The following is a 12,072-nucleotide window of genomic DNA, read 5'->3' on the forward strand; positions in this document are numbered from 1 at the left end:
GCAGAGATACCTACGTTTATAACTATATAACACTTATTTAAAAACAATAAACTTTGCTTTGATGAGATTCTGGAAATGAAAAGCATTATCCCAGAAATAAGTGAATAATATGCAAGTTTACATCAGTGTTTTCATTACTTAAGGCAGACCCAGATCACATATTCCCTAAAATGACTCTGCAGATTATTCCCCTTATTCTTAATCTTTATAAGAGGACATGTTCTTTGTGTTCTTTTAAGTTCTTTTACAGCTTCTTGGAATTCTCTTTAGGCATTTCTGCTGCTTCTTGTTCAATATCTTTTTTTTTTATTAGACTCCTGTGTTCCTGGTGATTGTAACTTTTTTTTCCTCAACTTTTTTTTTTCTTATTTTCCCTCTGTATAACCATCGAGCTGAAGAATGTCTAGTCTGCGTTGAAACCTACCTCACTTACTTTAGAAAATAAAGGCAGTGCTATTTATACATTCACCTTTGTAACATTCAAGTCCCAAAATGCACCTCTGTCATAAAGTATTTAATAAGTCTAAGCAAAAGCTGCAAGGTAGTATATATAGTATTGTCTGGGGACTCTAACTTGGTGAATTCTCCTTTCTCTTGATTTTGATATAGAGACCAAGGTTTTTAAAATGAAAAAAAAAAAGAAAGAACTTTTTTTTTTCACATGCAAAGAAAACTTTATTTTGTTTCTTTTGCCAGAAGTGTGGTTTTGGCCAACTAACTCTGGTTTGTCTCTTTCCTACACACAAAGCCCTCTCAGCAACAGCCCAGAAATACACAATTAGTGCAACAGGTCAATAGACAAGAAGCCTCCTACTCAGCCAGATCAACACATAGCCCTTAGTAACTAGACAGGCCCAGGCTCACTCAAAAAAGTAAAGCAGAAGATTGAAGCCCCAAATGGGAAATTTGGTCTATCAGCCATCTTGGATCTCATGCAAGCTCATAGCACTCAGAACAATCATCTCTGCCTGAGTTATCTAAACTGGCTGCCTGTACTATCCCATAAATCTACGGAGTGATCAAATTGCACAACCTTCCTCCTCTTTGTTTGGCTAGATAAACATCTTAGAAGAAATAATTCACTTTGCTAATTGAGAGTAGTCATCTGAAATGTTCGAAGCCGCCAGCTGAGGCAGTGCACCCTGGCGAAAGCTCCTGTCTGAGATCTGGGGGTCTGGGTTCTGTCTGCCCTCATTTTGCAAGTTTACAGCACTGACGTGAATTAGTAATGTCTAAAGGAGCTCAAAGCAATAACTTTCACGAGAGCTTCTTCTCCCCACCATATTTGGGCCGCTCCATGGTTGCATCTTTCTGACGCTATCACCAGCTCATCTTCCTTGTTCATAGCGACACCCCTGCTATGAATCTCTCTCCGTGTTTCCTGCAGCTGTCATCATCACCTTCGTCATTTGTCTCAGATGCCATAGGAGCACAGTAGCCACTGCTCTGTTCCTTTCCGACCCCATTTCCCCACCCTGAAGTGACCTTGACTCCACAACCGGGGCCAGAGTCTGGTTCTTGTCATGTGGCCCATGTTTCAGCCACTGTAAGTTGTCATTGCTGTCAGAGTCTCCGCCATATTTGCCAGTTACATAAGAGGCCACATAATGTCTGCTCCCTAGCGCAAGCTTTTATTAAACAGAGACAGCCCGAGAGGCCAAGTGGGCAAGAGGTCCATCCCGGAACCACGTCCCCTGGGAGGGTGAGTGGCTGTCTCTGGGTCTTGGCTCCTGGAGCCACTCAGCTCAGCTCTCTGCCTGTGTTTGTAGCCTTAAATACCCGAGGACGACATGTTATGTTTTCGGCCTGAAGGGGCAAAAGAGAAGCAGCCCTTTCAAAATAAGAATTTCCCTGCTGTTTGTTTCATTTTGGAACACAATAAGGACAGGCTGAGGACACGACTCTGAGCTGTCAACACTTCCGACCCGGCTTCCACAGCACCTTTCGCTTGCCAGAAAAAAAAGTTGCCTAAGTGAAACAAGGGCCTAATGAATAGTCAAAATAATTGTTTAGCTTGGATATAAGGCCTTAGGTAAATAGATGATTGCCTGAGACCAGAGGCCAGAAAAAGCAGTTCAGCAGGACGCTACTTGTTCTGTTTTTCGGACATCAGCCCAGTGGCCTCTGCTCCTCCAGGGACGGTTGTTACTGAATTATTTCTCTCTTCCCACGAGCATATTGAAGCAATTTAGTATCAGAAGGGGCTAATAACAGCAGGGAGAATGAGAGAGAACTTTCTATATTGGAAATATATCCTTAAAACATGAATATTACCTTATTCTCAAATAAATTGAATGCTCAGGATGTGGACTGTTTGGTTTGTTTGTATTTACCTTTCCGTGTTGAAATTTTCTAAAATGCTTTGGTAGCCCACTTACAATTGTCCTCCCTCCTGCCTTACTAGTACTTTAACATGATTTCATCCTTTTTAAACACTATTATTTACTACCCCTAAAAACCATCATTAGGTTTATGAGTAATCCACTTCCAAAACTATAATTGTAGTTATCGACAGAAGAAGCATTGAAAAGGAAGCTTTCAGGTATGGGTTTTGTAGTTTGTTGTTGTTGCTGTTGATTTGTTTTGTTCTGTTTGTTTATTTAAGTGTCTTTGCTATCAACTTTCTTCACTGTTTCTTTTTCCCCAAAATGGCATTACATCATGAAAATTCTATTTAATTAAGAGCTTGATTAAATTAGTTGCTAGGTAATTTCAGTTCTACTGAATAATATTTTTAATAATTGCTTTCCATCTCTTACTTGAAAATAATAGATGCCTTGTTGATCCAGAACAGGATTTGGTTGTCTTACTCGTTCGGCTCATTTCCGCTGGACTGCTATTCAAATAAACAACATCTATCTGATTGAATCCTGAACTCATCAAGGGGGTGGATTCCCCTCGTGCTCAAGTTTCAGGAGTCATGATGAATATATATTTGGTTTATTGGCAAATAGCAATCAAAGCATACATTGGGCCATAAAAAAGTGAATGCTTAGCTGTTTCTATGATTTTTTATCCTGATGATATAGGATAAAGGTTAAGAACATGGGGTTTAAGAGCCAATTTCGAATTTGAATACAAACCCCACCCTTACTAATTCTGTGAGCTTGGACAAATTATCAAATTTCCACTGGTTTCAGTTTCCTCATCTGTAAAATGGTCTAATAATAACACCTACTTCGCTGGGTTGTTGGGTAGATGATATTCAATAATACATGTAAAATGCTTAGTACCGTGTAAGGTTTCAAGAAATTCTAACCCTCATGCTATTCTCATGCACCTTATAATTTCCTCACAACAACCCTGTGAGGGAGGCGAAGCTGCTGTAATTATGCCAATTAATTTAAATATTAGAAAACTGGACCTCAAAGTGGTTATTGAGTTGCCCACAGTCACCCAAGATGGTGAAATATTGATCCTGTCCGTAACAGGAATCTCTGAATTACTCACATATTGCCTTCCCTTTACCCAGCTTGCCTTGTGATGCTGTCTCCTCCATGTTTCCCTAAACCTAAAGCCCTGAATGATAATGGGCGTCCTCTGCCTTAGACTGTCAGATGGACAAAAGGAATAAGTTTTGACAGAGGCTTTAAAACCTCTATTGATATTATACAGAAGTTTTCTGGGAAAATGGTACCCTTTGAACTACACAGTCAGGAGGGATGCTTTGCTAATCCTGAGAAAAAAAAGTACTAGTGGACAAGTGATTTCCAATTGGTGAGCCTGAAACCCCCTAGAGAAGCCCACAGGGATGACACAACGGGTCAACAAACCTAAAGCCTAGCCGGCTTCATAGACCGAATGAATACAGGCTTATCCATGCATAAGTTTTGAAGCATATGTCTATCTGATTATCATTTAGAAAATATAAATCATTTAGGCACTGCTGAATTTATTATATCATTTTGGCATGCTGTATTTTCCCAATGGCTGCTAAATTTCACCTGTCATGTGAGGGTCTGTGACTTTTTTTTAAACCATTATGTACAGACTCCTTAAGAATAGAAACCAATGTTATTGAGGAGAGAGCTCTGCCTATGAAGTTTAATAACCTAGATTTAAGGACCAGCCCTGCTAGTTATAAGTTAAAGCACCATAAACTCAGCCAGTCAGTTAAAGTCCATAGATATCTACTGAGTGCCTCTAAAGGGCCCGCCCGCACCCTGAGCTGGAGCTGGGTAGGTGAACAGCAGGCCTGAACTTTCTTCCTGAGCCTCCATTTTCTCACCTATAAAGTAAGTAGAATAATAGTGGCTCTCCTCACAAGGCTATTGTGAGCATCCAATGAGATAAACAAGAAAATAAATACACTGTGATGTTTGTGAAAGTGCTTTGTGAACTCTTTAGAGTGCTGTAAACATGGAGTGTTCAAGACAAGCTGCCGAAGACAAGAAAACCCTTCAACTCTCCCTAGTGGATTTCCCATAACTGCTGGCCATCTACCCCCATGAACTTGCCAGATGCTAACAGCATTCCTTTCTTTGATCTCAGATGATATTCATATTTATAAAAATGCTTTTCCATCTCTTTCTTCCTCCGCCCCTTCTATTCCATAAATTGTAACATTCCTTAATATCAACATGGCACTGTAATATCAGATTATACAAAGCATTAAATAAGGCACCAATATAAAATTCAAAGTACAGAATAACCCAGAGGCTCAAAGCTTGCAGTTTGTAAGCCCAAACATACACAACGCCCATCTGTAAGGGATAGTTTAAACATTGCCAATGGCACTGGTTACAGCTGAAGGGGATCTCACTCAGACCCTGGTTAACTCCAGGGGGTAGGAATGGAGGAGAGATGACTGTCCCTTTTCTCTACTCATAGGCTAAGGCCTCACTGCCACCTCATGTCTGGGAAAAAGTGGTTTATGGGAGGGGACCCATTACTCGTGGAATTGAAACTTTCCCTGATTCAGTTCTTCCAGAAATATAGAAGATCTCATGTATTTTTCTCTCTCCTCTAATTCCATATTTTATGTGCTAATTTGTACATTTTGTCTTTATATTTATTCTTGTCAACAGAAGACATTCACTTAGAGTCTGCTAAGTGCCATACAATACACAAAGCACTATGGAAAAATGCAAAACACATAATTAATATGCATGATCCTTTGCAGGAGTTTAGAAAGAAGTAAACCCAGCATTTATTGCAGGGCAGCAAGTGTTATTTTAGATTCTTCAACCCATGACACTGTGAACCACTGAGGTTTAGATAAATAAATTTCCCAAGATCATACAGGTAGCAAGTGTCTGAGCCGAGATTGTCCTAGGTCTATTTCGTCTTAAAGTACATGCTCTTTCCATTCTATTTCATTCCCTCCCTTGATCGGGAAGGCAGAAGACACAGCAAAAAGGAACGTGAATGCAGACATTAAAGAAAACCTGCAAATGAATAAGTTCTACAAGCTCCACTGACTATTTCGTGTACAAGGGTGGCAAGTGTCTGAAGTACCTGGAGCTGGGCTGGCCTTCATGGAGCAAATTCTAAAGCAGATCAATGATAAAGCCTGGGCAACAGGGCAGTGGACACTAGTCAGAGAACAATTGTGCTGGAACCAAGAGAAATAACATTGGGCAGTTAAACATTCTAACAAGAATAAAAGTTTTAATCCCAGAGCATCATTTGTTCTCCCAGATTCAGATGCCCCCTCTTTGTGGCCCTCAGACTATGCAAATCTTGTGAATTACTAAAATTTTCGCAGATCCATCTTCCAGGCAAATCTAAAAGACAACAGAGTGCTTCTTCAGTTATTAGAGTACTGCTAAGTTCATTACACTTAACATTCATTAAATATCCCCTCTCACATAGCTCTCTGTTAAGCAAGGTAAGTGGAAATCATTTTCCTCCTGACATTTGGTTCCAGTGACATAAGTGAGTAAGAGGATTTACAGAGGAAAAGTGAATACACTTGGCAATGTTTTCAAACATTTGTTTGGATTTTCTGTTTTTTAGGAGATGTACGACTAAGGGGTCAGACGGGGGTTCCTGCTGAACGCCGCGGCTCCTACCCATTCATTGACTTCCGCCTACTTAACAGTGAGTAATCAAGTGTACCTGGAAAGGAACAAACGTTTTCTTAAAAAAAAAAAAAAAAATCTCACTTCCCTCTGAACTTCAAAACCCTCAGAGGTCTGCCTTCCTTCCTCCATGTCTCCCCTCCCAAATGGAACTTAACCCTTTGTCTTTAGATTTCCTCCCTAGTGAAGTGATTCTGGCACTGCCTTACCTCCCAGAGCTTTAGTGAGAATCAAATGAGATCATTTCAGCTTTCAGAATGTAAGTCTTAAAAACCGTGAAGCCCTATACAGGGAAACTTATTCCTTTCATCATCCAGCACATTCTTTCCACCTTCATCCAGAACTAGACCAGATGAGATTCTATTTTATTGTTAAAACCCCACAGGGAAACCTACTCACATATGGCCCTTAGTAACTATCCATTGTCTAATTCTCCCTTCTTTGTCTCAAGTCTCTGAGATCTGTTCTTGCATTCCTCATAAAGCTCTACACCATGGCTGAGCCCTTATAGTGTGCCCTTGCTGCTTCTTCCATTAGAACTACCTCGGAAAGTCATTTCTTTCTATCTTTCCCCTTGATATATTACTCCTTATTTGGAGTTTTGCTCAATCTCTGGTTCATAATTCTGTTAATTTCAAATTCCTCTGGAAACCCAAACCAGTGACCAGTCACCCTGCCTGATAGCATGCCTTCTATTGCAATCATCCTGCACTTTGGACTTGGGGTGGGGACGGTGGGGGGAGAAACTGGATAAATTTCACAGTTTGCTCCAAGGTTTTCAGTGTTTGGTTCTCATACCACTTCCCATCGATAAATTTCAAAGTTCTGGGTTGCACCCACAGAGTATTACTTTCCTTTGGCATAAACAAGTTCAGCAGAAAGGTAATTTGATTTACCTCGACCCCTAAAAATTACTAGGAGAAGTCAAAACTTGCTATCCTTGGATCCTCAAAAGGTCAATAGTGAATAGAGATGCTTGTATTTCTCCTAGCTTATTAAACTTCCATAGCAATGTGAAATATCCGTTTTCTCAGCTCTTTCTGGGACACAGAGACTTGGAGTAACCTTTCCATACTAGAGATAACCTCCCCAACCCAGTCCCTCCCCCAAAAAAATGCATTTTCGAAGACACAGTTGATTTGCTAACCCAATGTAATATTGGATACAGACTATGGGGAGCTCAAATGGTATCTCAGCTTTTCTTATGACCCTGATTAGGCTAGTCCAGCTACTCATGGAAGTTACCCCTTTTGACAATATCTAGATTGTACTGACTTCCAGTTCCCAGGCATATGGTTCCACCAAGCAAGATGGGGATGAGCAGAGGGTCCAGTTAATTCACTGTTTCAAAGAGATCAGGACTCTCCAATGGCTTAACATATGAAGTGTGAGATGGAGAAAATAACCAAAAAAGTCTCTTTCAATATTAGGTGAGATGTTATGTCATGTTTTCAAATATAAGGCATGAACAAATTAGGAAAAATAGGAGATACTTCTCTTTATAATAATTCCAAGGTTCCAAATGATATAATCTGTTTCTAAATTATCCCAATGTTAATAAGCAACATCAGCTAAGAGTAGTTGTCTTTGCAGGTGGGATTAAGGAATAATTTCCCTATATACATCATAGGTCCTTGCAACACTTGGATTTGGGTTTTTTTTTTATAATCTGTTTTACTTTCAGAACGTTAAAAAAACTGAAAAAAATGTATAAAAATTTTAAACAGAAAACCAATGCAGATAATATTTCACTACTATATTATTCACTATATAACAAATCACATACAAGCAGGTGCCATCCTGTCATCCCTCTTCTGAAGGTCCTCCAGAAACTTCCTAGTGTCTGGACTGACCCCCAGCCTCCTCCCCCTGGCCTGGGATGCTATCTTCCCTCCACCCCCATTCACCCCGTATGTTGCTCAGGACCCTCCACACATTAAGTGATAGTGTTGGCCATCCATTCTGAAATTCCCTTTCTCCTCTGCTCAGCACTGCACTCTGGATAACTCCTTCACTCATGTCTCTTTAGCAATAAAACATGCTAAGGCGATATCAACTTACCTTCATTGTATTTTGCTTTCTAGTGGACTCACTTTTTTTTTCCTAAATGTGTAGAACAGTTCCCTAAACAGACTACAAGATCCTGAATATCTGTCCAACTAGATCAAAGGATGCCCTCAAAAAGACTGTATTAAATAATTATAAATGTCAGTCATCCCCTATATTTTTCTCAACAGCTCAGATAGGACTGAAGCCCTCTTCCTTATTTGTGGTACTGTCTATTCCATTGTCAAATGCCTGGCATACCCAGTTACTGAATTGAAAATTGAATCAATAACATTACTGCAGTCATTCTCCACAATTTCCTACTTCAGTCGGCAATTAAAGTAACTTGTCGCCAGGTAGAACCAGGTATGTTCTATCTGTGTTATGTACAGTCACGTAAGATGTAATACACATGTCATACCTCCTACTACTTTATATAGAGCCTGTTTAGTTCTCTTTAATGTCATTCATGTTCTTGTTGGGGTTTGCCTGCCTGAGTTGTTAGTGTGTGCTTTCTGCCTAGAGGGAAACATTTTAAATATACTTCTATAAAAATTTAAAAATAAACCCCAAAGATACATTTTGGGACCTTTTGCTAAAACTCTTATTTTTACCAACTGATTCCAATTCTACACAGTAAGTACAAGACTAGTTTAAAGTGATTTTTTTTGTATCATTTACCTTAATTTTGAGTCATTTTTTTTCCAAGTACAGGCAGAGACCAAAGATTATTTTCTTCAGGTGCTTGCAGTTTTGCTCTCTCTCCCAAGGTAGAACCTACTCTTGGACTTGCTTAAAAAGACAATTTATAGGAAAAACCAAAGCACCGTACCCTCTATACCCTGTGTCTCATCCCTACAGCCTTTCTTCTAAAATGCTTAGTGAAACCCACATGGCTGCCACCCCCTGTCCAGAGTGTCCCTGGGGGGTTACCTTCTACCACTCTCTTCAACATATGTCTTGAATGGCTGGAACATGTGTAACAAAAATATACATTACTAGTAAGGCCCATTGCACTTCTCCACTGGCCCCATCAGGCACAGCCCCAACCTGCCATAGCAGAACAGAAAACATCAGAATTAATATCTAAAATAACTTTTCTGGGGGCACCCCGGTGGCTCAGTTGGTTAAGAGTCCACTCTTGATTTCAGCTCAGGTCATGATCTCATAGGATTGAGCCCGGTTCATGGGATCAAGCCTGGTGTGGGGCTCTGGGCTAACAGCACAAAGCCTGCTTGGGACTCTCTCTCTCCCTCTCTCTGCCCCTCCCCAGCTCAAGCTCACTTTCTCTCTCTCTCTCTCTCTCTCTCTCTCTCTCTCAAAATAAATAAATAAACTTAAAAAAATAAAATAGCATAACATAAATAAAATAACTTTCCTTTTTTCAGAATAAAGTTTACAGATATTAAAACAGTTAACCAGAATGAGACTGGGCCAATGACAACCAATGCAGTAAACCTGTGCTCCCGTCCATGCCTATTTTGTGACAGATAGATATAGAGATAGAGATAGATAGATAGATAGATAGATATGATGTTTATTTATTTTTGAGAGAGAGAGACAGAGCACAAGTGGGAGAGGGGTAGAGAGAGAGGGAAGCAGGCTCCAGACTCTCAGCTGTCAGCACAGAGACCGACACAGGGCTCCAACTTATGGACTTCAAGATCATGACCTGAGCAAAGTTAGATGCTTAACCGACTGGGCCACCCATAAGCCCCCATGCCTGTTTTGTAAATAAGATTTTATTGGAACATAGCCATGCTCATTCATTTATATATCATTGACAGCTACTTTTATCCACAGAGACCATATGGCCCACAAAGCCAAAAATATTTACTATATGGCCCTTTACAGAAAAAATTTACTAACTCTTAAATTAGATTTTTAAACAAAATTGAAAGTGTTTATGACATCTCCGTAGGTGCATTCAGCCTGGTCTGTTTTCCTTTGTTCATGTCATTTTTTTCTTTTCAATCCCCAGTGCCATCAGTTTACTTTCAAGGATGGATTCACATTGGCTTAATTTACATGCGACAGAAATATAAACAGAGAACTTTTTTGCTGGTTCAGCATTTAAATTCCACAATTATAATTTCTATCTGCACAAACATTCTTCTGTAAGAGGTGCCCCTTTCCCATATTTTTTGAAGACATGGGACTACCACACCTATGAACTTGTCTACATTCTACATTCTACATATAAGATGACAATATACACCTAGTTTGCCTGGCATAGTCAAATTTGTACCTGTTTTCCAGGCATACTTATTAATAATGCCATTTCCCACTCCCTAAGTATTCTGGTTTAGACGACAAATTACAAAGTCAATGGAGTTTATAGTTTTTCTACAAAAAAAAAAAAAAAGTTACTTCAAGACAACACCTCTTAAATGTCACTTTCAATCCAGGAATAAAGATCAGAAAATCCTCCTCATAAGAGATACAGGCAGATCCATGCATGTCTTGATTGAGAATAGGTAAGATAAAGTTACCTGTTGACAGACAGTATTATTTACTATTTATATTTTATACAATTTAGAAAACAGGCATTTATATGAACTTTGAGAAGTTTCTCTGGATAAGTAGCCGAAAAACGTGGCTTCATTGCATAGGCCACAGGAATCATAGACCTTTAAAGAAGATTATCTTTACACCTAAGCATGGGGGGTGGGGGTGGGCAGAAGAGAGTGAGAGGAAAGGGTGACAATTATTTTTATTCTACCTGAGATACTAAAACAGAGACCTGAAAGAGGGCCGGAAGAATGGGAAAGCCATGGCTTGATTATCCCAATGCCAGTTTCCTATAGATTTATGTCATTTACTAACTCTGTGTGGAGGGAAACAAGAGAAGAGAAAATGGAGAGAGGAGTGTTCAGAGAAACGTGTGGCCTCAGAGGCGAATGTCGCAGAAGCAATCACAATTTTCTGCAGAACAGGTGGTTACAGCTCCCCTTGTACATCTCTGTCTCCTGGTTTAATATAATCAGTAGGCTGAGTAGATAATGACTAGGTGGAGATGTTCCCATGGCAACCATTTCAGGGCAACACAATGTGATTTCCACACTCGCTCAGCAAAGGAAGTGACATACAAAGCAAACATTCCCAGTGACTGTGGAGCTTGAAGGAATAAGGCAGCTTTAGCTGCAAGTTTCAGGGCAGCAAATTCAGCTGCCACAGAGAGCCTGGAGCCCCAGACGAGCCACAGGACTTTGCAGTAGTAGGTTAATTGGCTATTTGGCTTTTCCTGTTGGTTAATTTGCTAATCTTGATCTTTAAAGTTCTATTCCTCCAGATCCGCCTCTCCAGGCGGGGCCATTATCGCTGCACAACCATGAGGTAATTTTAGCAGAGCTACAAAAAGATTTTCCTTTACCCATTACTTTTGATCGAACTAATAAATACTATATATTTATGATATATAAATATATAATATACATAATATATACATATATAATTATATATATATATATATATATATATATATATATATATCTTTTTATGGAGAACAAGTGACCCAGAGACTCAAATACTTTTTTTAAAAGCTGCCATCTAAAACGTTACACCATGCAAAAATATAAAGTACATTCACAGAAGAGCTGTCAACCAAAAGCCACCCAGCATGTTACAAACCATCTAGTGCTTAAGTGATGTCCCCATCTTAAAGAGGGACAATTTGCTTATAAACTCAGTTTTCTAAGAAAGAATTCCTAGTGGATGGTGATAGCCTTTTAGTAATCTTCTTAAAGGTGATTCTTAACGTTACCTGTGAGAACCACATAAATGTAAAGAACCTAAATTAAAATGTTACAGGGTGAGGTGTTTAAGGGCACAAACTTGCAACTCGTCGATAAGTAAGTCCTGGAAATCTCATGTACAACACAGTGATTATAGGCAACTGTATTATCAACTTCAGAGTTGTTAAGACACTACATCCTAATTATTCTCACCATGAAAATTAAATGATAATTATATGACCTAATAGAGATGTTAGCTAACACAGTAG

General features: G+C 39.4%; 1 protein-coding gene across 5 annotated transcripts in view; it reads left to right on the plus strand.

The window, feature by feature from the left end:
* Positions 1 to 12,072, plus strand: part of PDE7B (phosphodiesterase 7B) — a 579,566-nt gene that overhangs the window by 495,303 nt on the left and 72,191 nt on the right. For all 5 annotated transcript variants that reach the window (XM_045058098.1, XM_019831281.3, XM_045058099.1 and 2 more), the window contains one exon: positions 5,959 to 6,042. In XM_045058098.1, the coding sequence (XP_044914033.1) occupies positions 5,959 to 6,042 (84 nt within the window). The remainder of the gene's footprint in view (positions 1 to 5,958; positions 6,043 to 12,072) is intronic.

The sequence above is a fragment of the Felis catus genome, chromosome B2, assembly GCF_018350175.1.
Source record: "Felis catus isolate Fca126 chromosome B2, F.catus_Fca126_mat1.0, whole genome shotgun sequence".
NCBI lineage: Eukaryota > Metazoa > Chordata > Mammalia > Carnivora > Felidae > Felis > Felis catus.